Source organism: Mustela putorius, unplaced genomic scaffold, assembly GCF_011764305.1.
Source record: "Mustela putorius furo isolate JIRA1106 unplaced genomic scaffold, ASM1176430v1.1 tig00000174_pilon_pilon_pilon, whole genome shotgun sequence".
Lineage (NCBI taxonomy): Eukaryota > Metazoa > Chordata > Mammalia > Carnivora > Mustelidae > Mustela > Mustela putorius.
Window position 1 is genome coordinate 9,594,063 of NW_025421304.1, and position 24,135 is coordinate 9,618,197.

The 24,135-nt window shown below is 35.2% G+C and overlaps 1 protein-coding gene across 2 annotated transcripts in view; it reads left to right on the forward strand.

Moving 5' to 3' along the window:
- The window catches only part of PHKB (phosphorylase kinase regulatory subunit beta), a 242,624-nt gene that overhangs the window by 57,819 nt on the left and 160,670 nt on the right, over positions 1-24,135 (forward strand). For both annotated transcript variants that reach the window (XM_045076026.1, XM_004744118.3), the window contains exons 6-7: positions 141-248; positions 10,338-10,418. In XM_045076026.1, coding sequence (XP_044931961.1) covers positions 141-248; positions 10,338-10,418 — 189 coding nt within the window. The remainder of the gene's footprint in view (positions 1-140; positions 249-10,337; positions 10,419-24,135) is intronic.

Consider the following 24,135-nt stretch of genomic DNA (forward strand, 5'->3'; position numbering starts at 1 on the left):
TATATCTGCTTTACTCTGTATTCTGCCTTTAGGCTATGGTTTTCTCTTTTAAAAGGTTTCGTGAAAAATAATTTATAATCTCTAAAGTTGGATGATATTGTGAGTTAGTAGCACTATTTGAATTTTGTATTTGATTCTAGGTCCAGCAGTTTAAGCAGGACCCACGCCCAGCAACCTGTCTTCACTCTATTTTCAATGTGCACACAGGAGATGAGGTCTTCTCCTATGAGGAATATGGTCATCTTCAGGTAAAAGGAAAAGTCTATAAGTTTTCTTCTCTGTTCATAGTCTATATCATAGAAGGTTTGGGGATATTTGCAAGTTTTAGAAAGCAGATTTCATAAATTTTTCACAACAGAAGTAGAAAACCAACTCCAAAATGAGGAAGTGAAATGGTAGGTTCCAGGGCTGAGTTAGTAATTGTGATTGAGCATCAACTCAGACTGAGGTCTTGGTCTGCAAGGAGTGAAGAGCAACTGGATAACTTATAATATTATTCCTATCTCAATGAAGCTTGTACTTACTCTCAAATTTAGAAGAATTTCACCATTTAGGAACTATGGAATAAAAGACAGTTGTCAGTGATACAGCAACAAGTCAGAAATTTTTGTTATGTGACAGCTCAGTTTTGGTATATCAACCTTCAACAAAGCTATCAGCCTATCATTAAAATGTATTCCAAAAGGCATTTCTGGAGTCTATAAATTTTGTCTCACATATTATATTAAATTTTATACCAAGGCTAAGAATGCATTGTAGGATTTTATGTTTTGTTTTCACTTCTTTTTCTCTTACATCTGTGTATTACTTTTAGCTGCACATCCTATTGCCTTGTTTTTAGAATATAAATATTATAAATGCTCTATAATGAGTTTTTTTCCTGCTCATCATTTGATTCTGCTGTCTTTAGGACAGAATGCTTATTATTCATGTATTCTTTACTAAAATAAGGGTATGTCTTTTTTATAGTCCCTTTCTCTCTAGAGATCTGAAATGTTTTACTTTAGTATGACTCCCCCAGTCATAGAAAGTACAGTGTCCCCATTTCTATGCAACGGAAACTCTTACACTTATTTGTAACCAGTTCCTTGGAGAATTAGTATTATATGAATATGTAGTTGCTCAACCTTCTCCTTATAATTGTGACATAATTAGGTTTTTTTTTTTTTTTTTTTTTTAAAGATTTTTTTTTTTATTTTTTATAAACATATATTTTTATCCCCAGGGGTACAGGTCTGTGAATCACCAGGTTTACACACTTCACAGCACTCACCAAATCACATACCCTCCCCAATGTCCATAATCCCACCCCCTTCTCCCAAACCCCTTCCCCCCGGCAACCCTCAGTTTGTTTTGTGAGATTAAGAGTCACTTATGGTTTGTCTCCCTCCCAATCCCATCTTGTTTCATTTATTCTTCTTCTACCCACTTAAGCCTCCATGTTGCATCACCACTTCCTCATATCAGGGAGATCATATGATAGTTGTCTTTCTCTGCTTGACTTATTTCGCTAAGCATGATACGCTCTAGTTCCATCCATGTTGTTGCAAATGGCAAGATTTCATTTCTTTTGATGGCTGCATAGTATTCCATTGTGTATATATACCACATCTTCTTGATCCATTCATCTGTTGATGGACATCTAGGTTCTTTCCATAGTTTGGCTATTGTGGACATTGCTGCTATAAACATTCGGGTGCATGTGTCCCTTTGGATCACTACATTTGTATCTTTAGGGTAAATACCCAATAGTGCAATTGCTGGGGTCATAGGGCAGTTCTATTTTCAAACATTTTGAGGAACCTCCATGCTGTTTTCCAGAGTGGCTGCACCAGCTTGCATTCCCACCAACAGTGTAGGAGGGTTCCCCTTTCTCCACATCCTCGCCAGCATCTGTCATTTCCTGACTTGTTGATTTTAGCCATTCTGACTGGTGTGAGGTGATATCTCATTGTGGTTTTGATTTGTATTTCCCTGATGCCGAGTGATATGGAGCACTTTTTCATGTGTCTGTTGGCCATCTGGATGTCTTCTTTGCAGAAATGTCTGTTCATGTCCTCTGCCCATTTCTTGATTGGATTATTTGTTCTTTGGGTGTTGAGTTTGCTAAGTTCTTTATAGATTCTGGACACTAGTCCTTTATCTGATATGTCGTTTGCAAATATCTTCTCCCATTCTGTCAGTTGTCTTTTGATTTTGTTAACTGTTTCCTTTGCTGTGCAAAAGCTTTTGATCTTGATGAAATCCCAATAGTTCATTTTTGCCCTTGCTTCCCTTGCCTTTTGCGTTGTTCCTAGGAAGATGTTGCTGCGGCAGAGGTCGAAGAGGTTGCTGCCCGTGTTCTCCTCAAGGATTTTGATGGATTCCTTTCGTACATTGAGGTCCTTCATCCATTTTGAGTCTATTTTTGTGTGTGGTGTAAGGAAATGGTCCAATTTCATTTTTCTGCATGTGGCTGTCCAATTTTCCCAGCACCATTTATTGAAAAGGCTGTCTTTTTTCCATTGGACATTCTTTCCTGCTTTGTCGAAGATTAGTTGACCATAGAGTTGAGGGTCTAGGGTCTATTTCTGGGCTCTCTATTCTGTTCCATTGATCTATGTGTGTCTGTTTTTTGTGCCAGTACCATGCTGTCTTGATGATGACAGCTTTGTAATAGAGCCTGAAGTCCGGAATTGTGATGCCACCAACGTTGGCTTTCTTTTTCAATATCCCTTTGGCTATTCGAGGTCTTTTCTGGTTCCATATAAATTTTTAGAATTATTTGTTCCATTTCTTTGAAAAAGATGGATGGTACTTTGATAGGAATTGCATTAAATGTGTAGATTGCTTTAGGTAGCATAGACATTTTCACAATATTTATTCTTCCAATCCAGGAGCATGGAACATTTTTCCATTTCTTTGTGTCTTCCTCAATTTCTTTCATGAGTACTTTATAGTTTTCTGAGTATAGATTCTGTGTCTCTTTGGTTAGGTTTATTCCTAGGTATCTTATGGTTTTGGATGCAATTGTAAATGGGATTGACTCCTTAATATCTCTTTCTTCTGTCTTGCTGTTGGTGTAGAGAAATGCAACTGATTTCTGTGCATTGATTTTATATCCTGACACTTTACTGAATTCCTGTATAAGTTCTAGCAGTTTTGGAGTGCAGTCTTTTGGGTTTTTCCACATATAGTATCATATCATCTGCGAAGAGTGATAATTTGACTTCTTCTTTGCCGATTTGGATGCCTTTAATTTCCTTTTGTTGTCTGATTGCTGAGGCTAGGACCTCTAGTACGATGTTGAATAGCAGTGGTGATAATGGACATCCCTGCCGTGTTCCTGACCTTAGCGGAAAAGCTTTCAGTTTTCTCCATTGAGAATGATATTTGCGGTGGTTTTTTCATAGATGGCTTTGATGATATTGAGGTATGTGCCCTCTATCCCTACACTTTGAAGAGTTTTGATCAGGAAGGGATGTTGTACTTTGTCAAATGCTTTTTCAGCATCTATTGAGAGTATCATATGGTTCTTGTTCTTACTTTTATTGATGTGTTGTATCACATTGACTGATTTGCGGATGTTGAACCAACCTTGCAGCCCTGGAATAAATCCCACTTGGTCGTGGTGAATAATCTTTTTAATGTACTGTTGAATCCTATTGGCTAGTATTTTGTTGAGTATTTTCGCATCTGTGTTCATCAAGGATATCGGTCTATAGCTCTCTTTTTTGGTGGGATCCTTGTCTGGTTTTGGGATCAAGGTGATGCTGGCCTCATAAAATGAGTTTGGAAGTTTTCCTTCCATTTCTATTTTTTGGAACAGTTTCAGGAGAATAGGAATTAGTTCTTCTTTAAATGTTTGGTAGAATTCCCCCGGGAAGCCGTCTGGCCCTGGGCTTTTGTTTGTTTGGAGATTTTTAATGACTGTTTCAATCTCCTGACTGGTTATGGGTCTGTTCAGGCTTTCTATTTCTTCCTGGTTCAGTTGTGGTAGTTTATATGTTTCTAGGAATGCATCCATTTCTTCCAGATTGTCAAATTTATTGCCGTAGAGTTGCTCATAGTATGTTCTTATAATAGTTTGTATTTCTTTGGTGTTAGTTGTGATCTCTCCTCTTTCATTCATGATTTTATTTATTTGGGTCCTTTCTCTTTTCTTTTTGATAAGTCGGGCCAGGGGTTTATCAATTTTATTAATTCTTTCAAAGAACCAGCTCCTAGTTTCGTTGATTTGTTCTATTGTTTTTTTGGTTTCTATTTCATTGATTTCTGCTCTGATCTTTATGATTTCTCTTCTCCTGCTGGGCTTAGGGTTTCTTTCTTGTTCTTTCTCCAGCTCCTTTAGGTGTAGGGTTAGGTTGTGTACCTGAGACCTTTCTTGTTTCTTGAGAAAGGCTTGTACCGCTATATATTTTCCTCTCAGGACTGCCTTTGTTGTGTCCCACAGATTTTGAACCGTTGTGTTTTCATTATCATTTGTTTCCATGATTTTTTCAATTCTTCTTTAATTTCCCGGTTGACCCATTCATTCTTTAGAAGGATACTGTTTAGTCTCCATGTATTTGGGTTCTTTCCAAACTTCCTTTTGTGGTTGAGTTCTAGCTTTAGAGCATTGTGGTCTGAAAATATGCAGGGAATGATCCCAATCTTTTGATACCGGTTGAGTCCTGATTTAGGACCGAGGATGTGATCTATTCTGGAGAATGTTCCATGTGCACTAGAGAAGAATGTGTATTCTGTTGCTTTGGGATGAAATATTCTGAATATATCTGTGATGTCCATCTGGTCCAGTGTGTCATTTAAGGCCTTTATATCCTTGCTGATCTTTTGCTTGGATGACCTGTCCATTTCAGTGAGGGGAGTGTTAAAGTCCCCTACTATCATTGTATTATTGTTGATGTGTTTCTTTGATTTTGTTATTAATTGGTTTATATAGTTGGCTGCTCCCACGTTGGGGGCATAGATATTTAAAATTGTTAAATCTTCTTGTTGGACAGACCCTTTGAGTATGATATAGTGTCCTTCCTCATCTCTTATTATAGTCTTTGGCTTAAAATCTAATTGATCTGATATAAGGATTGCCACTCCTGCTGTTCTTCTGATGTCCATTAGCATGGTAAATTCTTTTCCACCCCCTCACTTTAAATCTGGAGGTGTCTTCGGGCTTAAAATGTGTTTCTTGGAGGCAACATATAGATGGGTTTTGTTTTTTTTATCCATTCTGATACCCTGTGTCTTTTGACAGGGGCATTTAGCCCATTCACATTCAGGGTAACTATTGAGAGATATGAATTTAGTGCCATTGTATTGCCTGTAAGGTGACTGTTACTGTATATGGTCTCTGTTCCTTTCTGATCTACCACTTGTAGGCTCTCTCTTTGCTTAGAGGACCCCTTTCAAGATTTCCTGTAGAGCTGGTTTGGTATTTGCAAATTCTTTCAGTTGTTGTTTGTCCTGGAAGCTTTTTAATCTCTCCTTCTATTTTCAATGATAGCCTAGCTGGATATAGTATTCGTGGCTGCATGTTTTTCTCGTTTAGTGCTCTGAAAATATCATGCCAGCTCTTTCTGGCCTGCCAGGTCTCTGTGGATAAGTCAGCTGCCAATCTAATATTTTTACCATTGTATGTTACAGACTTCTTTTTCCCGGGCTGCTTTCAGGATTTTCTCTTTGTCATTGAGACTTGTAAATTTTACTATTAGGTGACGGGGTGTGGGCCTATTCTTATTGATTTTGAGGGGCATTCTCTGAACCTCCTGAATTTTGATGCTCGTTCCCTTTGCCATATTGGGGAAATTCTCCCCAATAATTCTCTCCAGTATACCTTCTGCTCCCCTCTCACTTTCTTCTTCTTCTGGAATCCCAATTATTCTAATGTTGTTTCGTCTTATGGTGTCACTTATCTCTCGAATTCTCCCCTCGTGGTCCAGTAGCTGTTTGTCCCTCTTTTGATCAGCTTCTTTATTCTCTGTCATTTGGTCTTCTATATCACTAATTCTTTCTTCTGCCTCATTTATCCTAGCAGTGAGAGCCTCCATTTTTGATTGCACCTCATTAATAGCTTTTTTGATTTCACCTTGGTTAGATTTTAGTTCTTTTATTTCTCCAGAAAGGGCTTTTATATCTCTCGAGAGGGTTTCTCTAATATCTTCCATGCCTTTTTCGAGCCCGGCTAGAACCTTGAGAATTGTCATTCTGAACTCTAGATCTGACATATTACCGATGTCTGTATTGATTAGGTCCCTAGCCTTCGGTACTGCCTCTTGTTCTTTTTTTTGTGTTGAATTTTTACGTCTTGTCATTTTGTCCAGATAAGAGTAAATGAAGGGGCAAGTAAAATACTAAAAGGGTGGCAACAACCCCAGGAAAATATGCTTTAACCAAATTAGAAGAGATCCAAAATCGTGAGTGGGGGAGAAAGGGGATAAAAAGAGGTTCAAAAAGGAAGAGAGGAAAAAAAAAAAAAAAAAAAAAAGAAAAGAAAAGAAAAGAATTTTAAAAAAAGAAAACACCTAAGAAAAATGTAAAAAAAAAAAAAAAAATATATATATATATATATATTAGATAAACTAGTAAAAAATCGTTAAAAAAGAAAAAGGTAACAGTTAAAAAAAAAAATTTTACCCGAAGGCGAGAAAAAAAAAAAAAATGAAAAAGAAAAAATTAAATTAACTGCAAGACTAAAAAAAATCACAGGAAAAAAGCCATGAGTTCCGTGCTTGGCTTTCTCCTCCTCTGGAATTCTGCTGCTCTCCTTGGTATTGAAACAGCACTCCTTGGTAGGTGAACTTGGTCTCGGCTGGATTTCTTGTTGATCTTCTGGGGGAGGGGCCTGTTGTAGTGATTCTCAAGTGTCTTTGCCCCAGGCGGAATTACACCGCCCTTACCCGGGGCCGGGGTGAGTAATCCGCTCGGGTTTGCTTTTAGGAGCTTTTGTTCCCTGAGCGCTTTCCGTAGAGTTCCAGAGGACGGGAATACAAATGGCGGCCTCCTGGTCTCCGGCCCGGAGGAGCCGAGAGCCCAGGGCCCCACTCCTCAGTGCGCCCTCAGAGAACCGCGCCCAGTTACTCCCGTCGGCCTGACCTCCGGCCGCGCTCCGAGCTCACCGAGCCTGCGACCGGTTCAAGGTAACACGGAGCTGCGAGATTACTGTCGGCTCTGTCTCTGTAGCCGGCCTTCCCGCTCCAATACCCGCAAGCTCTGCGACACTCAGACACCCCCGATCCTTCTGTGACCCTGCGGGACCTGAGGCCACGCTGACCCCGCGTGGGCTTCGCCCCGGTTTAGCCTCTGGAGCGATGTCCCTCAGCGGAACAGACTTTTAAAAGTCCTGATTTTGTGCGCGGTTGCTCCGCCGCTTGCCGGGAGCCGGCCCCTCCCCCCGGGGTCTATCTTCCCGTCGCTTTGGATTCACTTCTCCGCCGGTCCTACCTTTCAGAAAGTGGTTGATTTTCTGTTTCCAGAATTGCTGTTCTTCTTCTCTTCGATCTGCCGATGGATTTTCAGGTGTTTGCAATCTTTAGATAAGCTATCTAGCTGATCTCCGGCTAGCTGAAGCAGTCTCAGCCTGCTACTTCTCCGCCATCTTGACTCCTCCCCCTCCATAATTAGGTTTTATGTATCTCTTGCTTTGACAAATATGCTTACTGTCTGAAATAGGGTTTTCAGAAGATAGTGGCTCATTTATTTTTGTTTCCTAGAACTTAAGCTTAGTGCCTGCCTCATAGTAGATTTTAAATAAATGCTGGTCAACCTGTTTTTTGGCTGTTTCTGTACTATTTGCCACTTACTGTACTTTCTCATGGAAGCATCCTGCAAGTCAAAGCAGAGGGCTTTTGGAGGTGTAGCTATAAATGCCTGACCATAGCAGTGACATTTCTTTGAAATCATTTCTGACAGCCCAACATCAGTGCTGTAAGAAAATATTTGGGTGAGCCTGGCAGAGGTTTGAAGCTCTTCTCTACCATGTTCTGAGAAGGGTCACTCGAAAGTAGTATGTCAGTCTAAAAAAAAAGTATGTCAGTCTAAAAAACCCTAAAATAAGAATTTATATCTTTGGGTCTGACTCACTTGGACCTTGACAGCATCATGACACCCCCTGGACTTTGCTGAAAAGTCAGGAGGCGTCCAAGACAGCTCTGCTTCCTGAGAGAGGCATCAGCACTGCCAGGTCCTGGTGGCGGTGTTATGTAGTTTTATAGTATACATTTTTGCTGCAAAAATTTTCACTGCATGTATTTTCACCGCATAACTAATTGGCTCTAAGGCAATTTTACTTTGAAATATAAAATCACAAAAAATAAAAGGACATTAAAAGGGATATTATATAGCATGAAAAATGAATGACAAAAGTAAAGACTTTATTGTGAAATGCAAAACACTAAATATATTTAAAATGTGTGTAAATTCATGACAGTATTGTGCAAATAACTGATTTTATTTTTTGGATTTTACCTAAGCATTTGTTTTCAAAGTCTTTGGTTCAGAGTAACAAATTTTTGTTTTTTGCTTGTTGTTTTGTCTCCTCATTTGTGTTACGCTTTTTTTTTCACCAAAATTTCTTCCTTCATTAAGAGGGGTATTACTTTCCAAATACTAGGATGCATAATTGTAACTGAGCTTTGCACTGCCTTTGAATGCCATCTACACTGTTGTTTGTTTGTTTGTTCTTGCCATACTGTCACATCTCTCTTCATAGACACTCCATAGTTCTGTGGTAAATGTGGTTTCAATTATCTGCATCATTGTATAGACCATTATGAGGACTAAGATTTAATATAGAAAGTACAAATTACAAAAAGATACTTATAAAAATACAAGATTTATATAATATAAAAGTGGGAGAAATGCAGAAATGAAACCAAACTGTCAAATCAGGCTGTCTACCAGGTTTTTGTTTTTGTTTTTGTTTTTTACAGCAAAATTGCCTTATGGCCAATTGGTGATGTGGAAAAAATGTACCCACTGAAAATATTTGTGGTTAAGTGCTTGCGGCAAAGATGTCTAAGGCAACGATGATTAGGCAAAATACCCAACACACCTGGTAGCACAGGGCCGCTTTGTCCCGGGCCTCTCGGACACAAATAATCTTCTGCCCCCAGTTTCTGTCAGTTACTTAGTAAGGATTGGAAGAGAGTCAGGGAAGACATGAGCGACCAAGGCTGTTAGAGAGTAATGATCTTCTGGATTAGAATCATATCAGGACAAAATTACATTATGCTTTCTAGTTGATTTTAACTCAAGTTATCATTTTCCTAGGTAAATGAAAAATTTTTTACTGCTTCCTGTGTATTTATTTATTATATAGCAACTTTATTGAGATACAATTCACAAAATTTACAATTCACCTATTTAAAGTATACAATTCAGTGGTTTTTATTACAGTTAGAGAGTTGTGCAACCACTATCACAGTTAATTTGAGAACATTTTCATTACCCCATAAAGAAATTTGGGCTCATTAGCTGTCATTCCCCACCTTCTCGAAAGCCTCCTGCCCTCGGCGATCACCAGTCTACTTCCTATCTTTATGCGTATTCCTATTCTGTAAATTTCATAGACATGGAATCATATAATATATGGTCTTTTGTGACTGTCTTTTTTCATTTAGCATATTCAAGTTTTGTCTGTGTTACAGTATTTATCTTTGACTACTTATTTACTTGGCATCCCATTCAGACTTCTGTGAGAATCTTTTTTGTTAAAGTAGACATTATTATCTTCATTTTTTTCGTTTATATCATATAATGTCTATCTTTAATAGATGAACTAAAAGGAAAAATGACTCATTTGCTTATAAAACTCATTTGTTCTTAAATGTATTTTATATGCTATATCATTGATTAAAATTAATATGTCCCTGCAGTTGCTTACATAAATTCTGCATTCTCTGAGAAAAATACTGTTTTCTGGATCACTGCCTATTGTTTATGGTGTACTGGCAAAGTCCTAATGTCTTACTTGCCAAATAAGTTTTTCATTTACATACATTTGAAATGAATTGACATTACTTAGCTGCCTGTGAGGCAAAACTACTTCAAAGTAGACTACTTTAGACCCAGAATTTGAAAATAAATCTTAGAAAACAAATGTTACAGAAACAGTTCTATTAGGAGCCATTTTTCTAATCAGGTATTAACCGCCACAGTAAATTTGAGGATTTTGGAGTTTTATATTCAAAGCTGGGATTTTATGATGAGCTAAATAGTCAGCTCCTTTATTTCACAATAGGAAAGGCAATATTTTTATTTGCCACTATTAGAGAAAATGACTTGTAATTTTAGCTCTTACATATAATTTCGTAACATAGTCTTTTTGTTTTTTCCTTTAACCTTTTAATGTTGTTTGTTTTCAGATAAATACGGTGTCACTCTATCTCCTTTACCTTGTGGAAATGATTTCTTCAGGACTCCAGATTATCTATAACACTGATGAGGTATGAATTGCCCAAATTTTCTAGTACTAAATTTCATCTCTGAGAATATTTTTTTCTTTTACTTTTTATTTTTATTTATTTTTTTATATATTTTTTAAATTTATTTATTTATTTGACAGAGAGAGCGATCACAAGTAGGCAGAGAGGCAGTCAGAGAGAGAGGAGGAAATAGGCTCCCTGCTGAGCAGAGAGCCCAATGTGGGCCTCGATCCCAGGACCCTGGGATCATGACCTGAGCTGAAGGCAGAGGCTTTAACCCACTGAGCCACCCAGGCGCCCTCTTTTACTTTTTAAAACTTAGTTTTCGTTTTATGAAAATGGCTTATTCGTATAATCAGATACTGGATTTTAGATGTTGGATCAAGAATCTTTATATTAAAAAGCAAAGCACTTTAAAAATGAATGAAATATATGACCAGTTGTAAAACTTTACACCTATGAAAGCTCTGCTTCAGGTGATACAAATGCAATAAAAACTTGTAACTTTCAGAAAATTTTAGTAACAAAGTGAAATAGCATTTGCAGATTTTCTTAGCGTTATTATGTTGTTTTTGCATATTGTTGATTTTTGTAACCCATTTTACAAGTAAAAAGATACTTTTATCATGTTATTTTTATTATATGGACCTCATATATTTTTATTATATGAGACCACAGTAAGGTTCTTGATGTTTTTAAAACATAAATACAATGTTATTAGGAAATTTGAAAAGAATTTATATCCCCAAAATGAGAAGCATTCCTTTCTTAGCACTAATGCTTGAACATACACACATGCTGACATGTTTCCAAATATACCACAGTGAGAGCAAAAAGTTACTATTATTGAAATGTTACATACAATGAGAAGCCATCAAAGAGTAGGTATGCTATATATGCTTGTTATTATTTCTTTCCTGTGATCCATGTAGGGAGAACAAATGCATCATGTAATTTACATCCAAATCATCATTGGACTGCAATGAGGGTGCTGTAATTTAGTCCTGTCCTTTAGTATTCATAGTCTTTGACATCCTTCTGGTTGTGCTTTTTTGATAGTAAGTAAAGTCTATTCATTTATTTTAAGATTTTATTTATTTATTAGAGAGAGCACAAGCAGGGGGAAGAGCAGAGCAAGAGGGAGAAGCAGACTCCCTGCTGAACAGGGAGCCCAATGTGGGGCTTAATGCCAGGACCCTGGGATCATGACCTGAGCGGAAGGCAGATGCTTAACCAACTGAGCCATTCAGGCACCTATGTAAAGTCTATTTAGATGTACAAATAAACAGTAAAGAAGAAACTAAGAATACCCACTTATGGTTTCCTTTGTTTGATTCATCAAAGAATTACATGTTTTTATTTCATCCAGATACCTCTTTTTTTATAATATTGTGAAATAGTAGTATTCAAAGATTTTGGTTAAGGGAGGTATGGAAGACGCCTATCTCAGACCAATTTAAGCAGCATTCTAAAGCGCAAAACAAATGCAAGTACTTAACTCTGACTAAGGAAAGGGAGGCTCCCAGAACCAGCCCCTTAGCTTTTCTTAGAAACTCCAAAGCACTGGGAGAAGTATCCAGCACAACATAGTTTGATAACCATTATATTAAGCAGTAGCTAACATTGACAATTGCAAGTAATTTCCCATTAGTGTTACTGATGGAAGTGGTGAAATTGCCTTGGTTAGTGGTAGCATTGTTTTGTTTGGTATTTTATTTTCATTTTTAATTTTTAACATTTTATTTCTTGCTTTCTCAGTATCTACCTTAGTTCATTTTATTATTTGTTTTATTTTTTAAAGATTTTTATTTATTTATTTGAGAGAATGAGTACAATCTGCACAGAGAGGCAGAGGGAGAGGGAGAAGTAGACTCCCCACTGAACAGGGAGCCTAGTGTGAGGCTCAATCCAAGGACCGTGAGATCATGACCCCAGCTGAAGACAGACGCTTAACTGACTGAGCCACCCAGGCACCCCATACCATGGTTCATTTTAAATCTTCAGAGGTCAACTGACAGTTTTCAAAAATGTGATTCTGCTTTAACCTTTCTATTCTTTCTTTGTATGATTTGAATATATTTAAGCAAGTTTGATATCTTCTTCTTTTTTTTTTTAAGCTTTTATTTATTTATTTGACAGACAGAGATCACAGGTAGGCAGAGAGGCAGGTAGAGAGACAGGGAGGAAGCAGGCTCCCTGCCGAGCATAGAGCCCGATGTGGGACTCTATCTCAGGACTCTGAGATCATGACCCGAGCCGAAGCCAGAGGCTTTAACCCACTGAGCCACCCAGGTGCCCCTTGGTATCCTCTTCTTAAAAACTGTATTTTCTATTTTTTTTTCCTTGTTGATTTTTTTTCTTACCCTTACATTTTTTATTTGGCAGATGAAAAATTTTTATGTAGCTAATTTCAATAGACCTTTGACTTGTACACTTAAAATCCTAGAATAATAGAATGTGTTCTTGGGGCTCAACATCTTTTTCTTTGATTTTTTAATATACTATGTCGAGAATTATATGGAGAAGCAGTAATTGGGCCTGCATAGAATCTTTCAGGGAATGAAATTCCTTTTATCAAGGTATTTCAGAGAAATAAATTTTTTGAAAGGTGGTATGACTTGGGACCATTTTGTTTTTTCAAATCGTGCCTTATACCCTAACTGGCAAGTTCATAGTCCTGTCTCTTTTCATTATTCCCAACCATATAACATCTCAGGGCAACCCAAGAACCTGGGAAGGAAGTGGGAATGCTACTCATTTCTTTCTTTACTGTCAAATTTTTAATTTGCCTGAGTCCTTATCTTTTTAGGATTGAAGAATATAGAGCTCATGCACACATGACACACATATATGTAATATACATATTATATTGTCAACACTTTGGTTTATTTTTTAATAAATCATTTTCCTTAACAGCTTATCATCATATCTTTACCAATTCTCTTGTTTCTATAAACTTTGTACAGACAAAGGCTTAAAGGGGAGAAGGCTTAAGGGTACCCCTCCTAACATGCTGTGAAAATATTGAGTGCCAGTGTTTGAGCTTGTGAGCCTTGCTGGGGAACATATTTGCTGAAGGCAGGGAACAGTAGGGTATGCTCATTTTCTAGCGTCTTTCATTGCCCACATATATGTCATGTTCTGTGGTTATCTAGTTTCAATTGGTGTCTATGGAAGTATTCTGTCCATATTTGGAATATTGGATTTTTATTAAAAATGAAAACTGTGGGAGAGGCATACTTCCACAGTTCTTCCCTGGCACTCTTACTTGCATTCTCTTCTTCATCTGGAGAGAAACCCATAATGTATATTAAAGTTATGTATTTTAAAACAAGTTTATAGCTATGTATATAAACCAGGTGCAAATTGCCTAGTCCTTTCCTGATATAGTCATACAGAACATGCTTAATTCCTCCAGCATTCAGTTGTGACATGTGTGAAATGTTGTCTCTACCATGCAAGTTCATTAGGGAGTTAATGCCCAGGGTGTTTATTGGGGTATGGTCACGTATACACCCTCTTCCTAAAGTTACTAAATTTCTAACTCTCAGGAAAGCAGGTGTTCAGCACAGCGTGTGTTTAGGCAAAAATACTGTTTGCACTAACAGTTCAGGCACAGTAAACCACAACTGTGGCTTAATAAATTATTCCTTCATCATGCCTATCTACAAAAGAATACTTCATCATATATTATTCATCTTAATTACAGGAATTTATAGCTTATATATAAATGATAAAAACTATTTAAATGTTAGAATATTTAGAGCTCTTTGTATTAGGCAAATGAACAAGCATAGTTGTTCCTAACGAATCAGAGTATATATTATCATTTTTTGTTTATCTCAACCCAGATAGGAAAATTATATGTGAAAATTGAGCCTGATAGCCCCTTATGTATGAGAAATGTTAGACCTTTGTGAGTACTCCAGAATTCTTTAGTTGTGAATGTCAAATGAGAAAATATAACTATGTCATCTTTTCTATGATGCAGCATAGCCTTCCAGGTTCTTTTATTTCTTCTTAGGTACTCCTTTTCTGAGGTGTCTTGGCATCTTAATGATCTTCATAGGTGTTATTAACCAAAATTTAATGATGCCAGTTTACTTAACTACACATAAATCAATCAGAGAATAACAGTTATTATATGATTTAACTCATATGTGAAATTTAAGAAACAACACAGAAAGCATAGAGGAAGGAAGGGAAAAGTAAAAAAAGACATAATCAGAGAGGGAGATAAACCAAAAGACTTTTAACCATAGGAAACAAACAATTACTTGAGGAGAGGAGGATGGGGGAAGGGTAGTAGGGTGATGGGCATTAAGGAAGGCACCTGATGTCATGAACACTGGGTATTATAGGCAACTGATGAATCACTGAAATTCTACCTCTCAAACTAATAATATACTGTATGTTAATTAATTGAATTGAAATTTAAAAAATTTAAAAACCCATTATTAAAATCATCAAGTATAACTTTTTTTACTTTGTTTCTTTGACCTTTATTAAGCATATGTTTTAAGAAAACATAAATATTAAATCATAGTTCTTAATTCATACAACAGTTTGAAGGAATAAAAAGATCCTAGTATAGTTAAGTACTCTTTGGTTTCTTTGTTGCAGTGAATTGTATTTTAATTTTTCTCTCAATTTAAACCCTCAAATATATTGGCATATATTTTTTCATAATAATCCTTTTATTATTTTAACAACTGTTGGTTCTATAATGTTGTCCTATTTTTCAGTTCCTCAATTTGATAATTTGTGACATCTCTCTTTTCTGCTTGGACTTGCTTAAAGTTTTTCAGTTTTATTAGACTTTTTAAAAAACCAGTTTTCTGCCTTTTTGAGTTTCTCTACTATATGTTTTTTGTTTCATTCATTTCTACTGATATCTTTATTTCTTTTCTTCTACTTTCTTTTTAATTTATCCCTTTTCAGGGTTTTTCATTATATGGAAGATTAGATTATTGATTTTGTTGCTTTTTTTTTCTGCCTTATGTATATACTTAGGGCTTTAAATATTCCCTGCTTAGCTTCATTCTAAAAGTTTATGCTTTAATTTTATTTTCATTCAATAAAAATATTTTCCAATCACCATTATGATATTTTCTTTTACCAATGAGTTATTTAAAAATATATTTCTTAATTTCTAAATATTTGGCTATTTTCTATCTTTGATATGACTTATAGTTTAAATCTTAAGTAGTCAGAGAACATATTCTATACAGTTCTGATCCATAAAAATTTGTTGAGATTTGCTTATGACTCAGCATATGGTCATTATTAGTTAGTATTTCATAGAAATACAAAAATGCTAGTGGGCTCAGTGTTCTTTATTTTAATTAAGTACACTGTGTTAATCAGGCTCTTCATATTTTTTATGTGTTGTGCAGTTTTCTGTCTGTTATGTTCATTCAGTATCCAGCTATGATTGAATTTTTTTCTCCATTTCTGTAACTTTCTGATTATATATGTGTGTATGTATACACACATAAGTATATATGTAAAACTACATGCATATGATTTAAAGTTGTTATACTTTTTTTTTTGAAGAAATGAAATTGTTTGCATCTAAAAAGAATTTAAAGAAGACAATAAAAAGAGCAGAGAACATGAGTATACTTTTTTCCCTAATTAACAGACTGTGTTTTAGAGAAGTTTTAGGTTCACAGCAAAAATGAGAAAAAAGTACAAAAAGTTCTGATATACTCTTGCCCTCACACACCCATAGCCTCTTTTTAAAAAATTTAATTTAATTTTTTTCAGTGTTTCAAAATTCATTATTTATGCACCACACCCAGTGCTCCATGCAATACATGCCCTCCATAATACTGACCTCCAGGCTCACCCAACTCCCTCCTGCCTCCCCTTCAAAACCCTCAGTTTGTTTCTCAGAGTCCACAGTCTCTCATGGTTTGTCTCTCCCTCTGATTTCCCACCACTCACTTCTCCTCTCCATCTCCCAATGTCTTCCTTGTTATTCCTTATGCTCCACAAGTAAGTGAAACCATATGATAATTGGCTCTATTTGACTTATTTCATTCAGCATAAAAGTTGTTATACTTTTTTGTTGAGTTGACAATGTCCCATTTCAACTCATAAAATTTCTTTCTTAAAATCACCTTTTTTTAACTAGAGTAATTTCTTTTGATTAGTATTTCTATAGTGTATCCTTTGTATCATACAGTTAATGCTGTTTTTAAAATCTAGTCTGCAGTCTTTTCTTTTTAACTGGAGGACTCAGTTCATTTACAATTTAATGTAAAGTTTTGTCTTGGTTTTAGTCTTTCATATTTCTATTTGTTGTTGGTTTCATCGGTTCTTTGTATTTTTTTCTCCTTTCTTATATCATTTTGGATTCAGTAAGTATTTGTTACAGTAGCATCCCTCCTTCCATAAGTTCATTAAGCTTTATTTTATTATTCTTTTAGTGGTAATTGTAGAAATCATAGTATCCTCAACTTACTAGGATCTACTCAATATTTATATTTTGACTGTTTTTCAGACCTTTGAAAACCCTTAGCACATTTTAGCTTTAAATACTATTATTGACATTTATTTTAATTCTACATAAGTTTTTAAGAATTGTTTTCTTAAGAGAGAGTGAGTGGGCAGGGAGGGGCAGAGGGAGAGAGAAAGAGAGAGAGAATCTTAAGCAGACTCCACACCCAGCATACAGCTTGATGGGGGGGCTCAATTTCATGATCCTGAGATCACGACCTGAGCCAAAATCAAAAGTCAGACACTTAACTGACTGAGCTATCCAGGTGCCCCAAATCTACATGTATTTTAAATTGCACAAAACAATACTATTACTGTATTCAACAATATAGAACTGTGTATCCATTCATATACATATAACCTTCGCATGTACCATGATGATGATTATCTTTCTTTTCTAGGTTGTTCTGTGGGATTATTGGCTCTTCCTGACTTACTATTTTTCTAAAAAAGTCTTACTTTTATTTAATTTTTAAAGTGTATTTTAGGTTGAGTTATTTTTTTCGAATACTTCAAATATATCATTACATTATCTTCTGGCTTCCATTTGTTGTGTGAATCCAGTGTAATTCTGTTGTTGCTTTTAGGAAAACATTTTCTTATTGGGCAACTTAAACTGTTTTTCCTTGTCTTTCATTTTTATTAGTTTTACTAAGTTGTGCTAGCTGTGCTGTTCTTTGTATTTATAATCCTTGGTATTTGTAGAAGTTTTCATATCTGAACTTAATGTCTCTCATAAGATTTGGAAAATTTTCAGCTGGTTTATACTCAGATAATTGTTTGTGTTACATTCCTTTTTTCTATTTTCCTTTTTTGAAGCACTGAATACATAGGTGTTACACCTTCTTCCATATCTTTTCATCTTGTCCCATATCTCTTTTTTTCTATCCTTCTCTCTATGCTTTTTACTATTTCTACTTTGACTTGGAATTTTTTTTTTTTTTTTGCTGGTTTATCTTTACATTCATTGTTGTATGTTCTAATATAGATAATTGGTTATTAATTGAATTTTAAATTTTAGGTACTATACTTTTTAATTCAGAATTTGCATTTGATTTTTTTAGACTGGCATCTTCTGAAATTCTCATTTTTAATAAAATTTCTCTTTTGAACTTAATTATTATTGTTGTATTAACTTCCATGTTTGATAACTGCACTGTATGGATTACCTGTGGTTTTGTTATTATGATCTATTTTCTTACATCAGTTTTGTAATTTTGTCTTTTTTCTTGCATGTCTGTTATGGCTTGTAATTGTTTGTTTGTTTGTTTGTTTTAACAATTTCTTGTTTTACTATTCATGGAGTTGTGAAACTCTCACTTTTAGAACATCATCATCATCCTTAAAAGAAAAATGACAGGTTACGAGTCATTCCCCATTTCTCTCTCCCCCTTCCCCCTGACAACCACTGATCCTTTTCTCTCTATGGATTTGTTCATTTGCACATTTGAAATTAAGGTAATCATATAGCATCTAAATTTTTGTGTATGGATGGCTTTTTCATCTAGCATATTTTGAAGATATATCCTTGTTATAGCGTGTATCAGTACTTTGTTCATTTTAATAACTAAATATGTTGCATTGTTTGTATATTCCACATTTTGTTTATCCATTTATTAGTTGCTAAAGATTTGGGTGATTTCTACTTTTTGACTGTTACTAATAGTGCTGCTGTGAATATTCATTCATGTGCCAGTGTTTGTGTACTCTCAGGTATATACCCAGAAATAGAATTGCTAGATCATAGAACCTAATGTTTTAATTTTATGAGGAATTGCAAAACTGCTTTCCAAAGTGATTGCATCATTTTACATTCCCTTCAGGAATGTAATAGGGTCCATGTTTGTTCTTCCTGGTTTTTGTTTTTATTATAGCCACTCTATTGGGTGTGAAGTGATATCTCATTGTGGTTTTGATCAGCATTTCCTTTATTACTACTGATGTTCATATTTGTATCATTTACCCATTTTTAGTTGAGTTGCTTAATTGTTGACTTATAAGAATTTTAAAAATATATTCTGGATACTAGATCCTTATCAGATATATAATTTATAAACATTTCTTCTATTCTGTGAGCTATCTTTTCATTTTCTTTATAATGTCCTTTGAAACATAAAGTTTTTAAAAATTTTGATGAAGTTCAGTTCATCTTCAGTTCATCTAGTTTTCCTCTTCTTGTTTGTGCTTTAGGTTTCATAAGTCTTTCTTAATTTTTCTTAATTTCTCCCAATGAGGTTTTGTAGTTTTCAATATGTGGTTTTCATTCTTTTTAAAATTTTTTCCGGAATATTTTATTTTGTATGCTATTGTAAATGGAATTTCTTAATTTCATTTTCACAGTGTTTATTCCTAGTCTTTATAGAAACAGTTGATTTTTGTATATTAACCTTTTATCCTGCAACCTTGCTGAGCTTGTGTTGGTTTTATAGTTTTATAATTCTGACTAAGAGGTTTATCATAGTACTAATTTTTTCAAAGAACCAGCTCCTTGTTTCATTGATCTGTTCTTTTAGTTTCTATATCATTTTTTTCTGCTCTAATCTGTATTATTTCTTTCCTTCTGCTGCCTCTAGGCTTCATTTGTTGTTTTTCTGTCTCCTTTCAGTGTAAGGTTACGTTCTTTGAGATTTTTCTTGCTCCTTGAGATAGACCTGTATTGCAATATACTTCCCACTTAGAATTGCTTTTGCTGTATCCCCAAAACTTTGGACTGTTATGTCCATGTAGTTTTCCATGGTTTTTTTCATTTTTTTTCCATGTATTTTTAAATTTTTTCTTTGATTTCTTGGTTGACCCGTTTGTGGATTAGTAACATGTTGCTTAACCTCCATGTATTTGTGGTCTTTCCTGATTTTTTTCTTGTGGTTGGTTTCTAGAAACCAGAAAAGGTGGATGCTATGATTTCAGTCTTTTTGTATTTGTTCAGGCCTGTTTTGTCACTTAATATGTGATGTAGTCTGGAGAATGTTTCATGTATGCTTGAAAATAATGTATATTGAATCCCTGAGGATTTTCTGTATAGAATACCATGTCATTTGCAAATAGTGATTGTTTACTTCTTAATTTTCAGTACAAATGTCTCTTCAGTCTTTAACTTACCTAATTTCTCTGGCTAGACCCTCAAATACAATGTTGAATATAAGTGGCAAGAGTGTACATCCTTGTTTTATTTTTGATTTTAGGGGGAAAACTTTCAGTTGTTCAACATTACATCTGGTGTTACCTGTGGATTTTTTTTTTAATACATCCCCTTTATCAGGTTGAGGAATTTTTGTCTTCCTAGTTTCCTGGGTGCTTCATGAAAAGGTGTTGGATTTTTTTGAATGCCATTTGTGCATCTGTCAAGATGATCATATGGTGTGTTTTATTCTATTGATGTGGTATATTGTAGGGATTGATTATTTCATTTCAAACCAAAAATTGGGATTAAAAACTACTTACTCATGGTGTATAATCATTTCTATATGTTGTTGTATTCCATTTTCTAGTATTTTTATTGAGTATTTTTTACATCCATGCTCTTCATGAATATTGGTGTGTCCTTTGTTGGTGGTGATGGTTTGTTTTGTATTTGCTCTTTTCTTGTGACATCTCTGTCTGGGTTTGGTATTAGTAAACTAATGGCCTCATAGAATAGGTTAAGTATTTCTTCTTTTGTTTTTTGAAGAGTTTATAAAAGGTAGATATTAATTCTTCTTTAAACATTTGGCAGAATTCACCACGAAGCTAGGTAAGTCTGGGCTTTTCTTTATGGGAAGATTATTTTTATTATGATTTCAATCTCTCTACTTATTATATGTCTATTCAGATTTTGTTTTTTCTTTAGTTGATTTTGGTATATTCCCTCTTTCATTCTTTATTTTAGTATTTTGAATCCTATCTCCTTTTTCTTCATCGGTGTAGCTAAAAAATTATCGGTTTTATTGGTATTTTCAAAGAATCATTTTTTAGTTTCATTGATTTTTCTCTACTGTTTTTCTATTCTCTTTTTATTTCTCCTCTAGTTTTAATTATTTACTTCTGTTGGTTTTGTATGGGCTCACTTGGTCTTACTCTTCTATAAGTTTAGATTATTGATTTGAGATTGTTTTCCTTTTCAAATATAGGCATTTTTAGGTATAAATCTCCCTTTACAGCCTGCTCTTATGCATCTCATTATTTGTGATATGTTGTTGGTTTGTATTTGTTCATCTTTGTGTATTTTCTAACTTCCCTTGTGATTTCTTCTTTGGTTCATTGATTATTTAGTAGTGTAATATTTGATTTTCACATATTTGTGAATGTAACAATTTTCCTTTTCCCTCTGTTACTTGTTTATAATTTTATTCCATAATTGCAGAACAATTTGGAGTGATTGTAGTAAAATTATTGAATACCATTACTCTCATTTTTGTCTTTTTTTTCATTTTGGTTCCTTTTAATAATTTTTGTTTCTTTATTGATGCTATATATATATATATATATGTTTGTATATATATATATTCAAGATAAAATTGAGTAGAGTTAAAAATGGACTAGTATGAGGCATAAATCTATAAAATGTAGATGTGGAAAAAATAGAAATTAAAAAGCAACTTAAGAACACAAGTTGAGAAATACGAGTCCCTTTGAATAGGGAACAGTGTTTAAAAAAAATAGAAAAGAAAGAATAAATCTTTTAGCTACACTGACGAAGAAAAAAAGTAGATCATCCTGCTTTGTCCATCCAGAGAGATTATAGTATTTCCCCTCCCCCCCCATTTTTTTTTAAGGTGGTTTTGCATCCTCTTGGCTTTGTTTGTATATCTGTAGTAGCCTCTGACCATTTTGGATTTTTTTAGGGTGCATTTTGCTTGAGTTGTAGCTGATATTTTGGACTCTATTCATTCACTCAACTATCCCTCAACAAAACGACTAGGAAGAGGAACACCCAACAAAGAAAAGAATCAGAGACCATGTCCCCCAACTAATTGATACGGATATAAGAAAGATGTCAGAGATAGACTTCAGGATAGCAATCATAAAGTCAATAGCTCGGCTTGAAAAAAGCACCAGTGAAAATATAGAATCTCTAATCTAAATAATATCTAATCAGGCCAAACTTAAAAATGCTATGAATGAGATACAGTCTAAGCTGACTACTCTAACAGCCAGGGTAAATGAGGCAGAAGAGAGAATAAGTGATCTAGAAGATAAGCTGATGGAAAGGAAGGAAGTTGAGGAAAAGAGAGATAGGCAGGCAGTAGCCCATAAGAAAAGGCTTAGAGAGATTAATGATGCCTTGAAACATTTCAGTGTCAGGACTATTGGGATCTCTGAGAGGATGAGGGAAGAGAGACATCTAGAGAGTATATTTGAGCGTATGCGAGTATATTTGAGCAAATCATAGCTGAGAACTTCCCTAATCTGGGGAAGGAAACAAGCATTTGTGTCCAAGAGGCAGACAGGGCCCCTTCTAAAATCAGTAAAAAATAGATCAATACACTGACGTGTAATATTAAGCTTGCAAATAAAACAGCTGAAGAAACTATCCTGAGAGTAGCTACAGAGACAAGATTCCTTACATATGGAGGTAGGAATATCAGAAAAACATCAGACCTTATCCACAGAAACTTGGCAAGCGAGAAAGGTCTGGCAAAACATATTAAGGGTGCTAAGTGAGAAGAAAATGCAGCCAAGAATACTTTATCCAGCAAGGCTGTCACTTAGAACAGATGGCAAGACAAAGAGCTTCCAGGACTGGCAGAAACTGAAAGAATATGTGACCACCAAGCTAGCCATGAAAGAAATATTAAGGGGGATTCTATAAAAGAAGAAAGACCCCAAGAGTATTATAGACTAGAAATCTACAGAGACGATCTATAGAAATAGGGACTTTACAGGCAGTACAATGGCACTAATTTCATACCTTTCAATAGTTACTCTCAACGTGAAGGGCCTCAGTGCTTCCATGAAACAGCACAGGGTTGCACACTGGTACAAAGACAGAACCCACTCACATGCTGTCTACAAGAGACTCATTTTGAAACTAAAGACATCTCCAGATTGAAAGTGAGGGGATGGAGAACCATTTATATGCCAATGGATGTCAAAAGAAAGCTGGGGTGCAATTCTCATATCAGACAAATTGGATTTTAAACCAAAGACTGTTGTAAGAGATGTAGAGGACACTATGTCATACTTAAAGGGCCTATCCAACAGGAAAATCTAACAGTTGTAAATACCTATGCCCCCAACATGGGAGCAGCCAACTACATAAACCAACTCTTCACCCAAATAGTCATATTGATAATACTAGTAGGAGATCTCAACACTCCACTCTCAGCAATGGCCAGATGGTCTAAACCAAAGATCAACAAAGAAACAAGAGCTCTAAATGACACATTGGACTAGGAGGACTTCCTAGATATATACAGAACATTCCACCCTGACACAACAGAATACTCATTCTTCTCAAGTGCACATGGAACTTTCTCCAGAGTAGACCCCATGCTGGGTCACAATTAGGTCTCAACTGATACCAAAAGACTGAGATTATTCCCTGCATATTTTCAGACCAAAATGTTTTGAAACTGGAACTCAATCACAAGAAATAATTTGGAAGGAATTCAAACACTTGGAAGTTAAAGAGCTTCCTGCTATAGAATGAACAGGTCAAGCAGGAAGTTAAAGAAGAACTTAAACAATTCATGGAAACTAATGAGAATGAAAACAAATCGGTCCAAAACTCACGGAATACTGCAAAGGCAGTCCTAAGGGGGAAATACATAGCCATCCAAGCCTCTCTCAAAAAAGTAGAAAAGTCCCAAATGCACAAGCTAACCTTAGACCTAAAGGAGCTGTACAAAGAGCATCAAATAAAACCTAAAGCAAGCAGGAAAAGAGAAATAATAAAGATTAGAGCAGAGATCAATGAAATAGAAACCAGAAAAACAGTAGAACAGATCAATAAAACTAGAAGCTAGTTCTTTGAAAGAATTAATAAGGTCCATAAACCTCTGGCCAGACTTATCAAAAGAAAAGGGAAAGGACCCAAATCAATAAAATCAGGAACAAAAGGGGAGAAATCACGACCAATACCAAGAAAACAGAGACAGTTATTAGCACTTATTATTAGCAGTTATATGCCAACAAGCTAAGTAATTTGGAAGAAATGGATGCATTCCTGGAAACATAATCTATCAGGACTGAAACAGGAAAAAATAGACAATCAGAACAGACCAATAACCAGCAAGGAAATTAAAACAGTTATCAA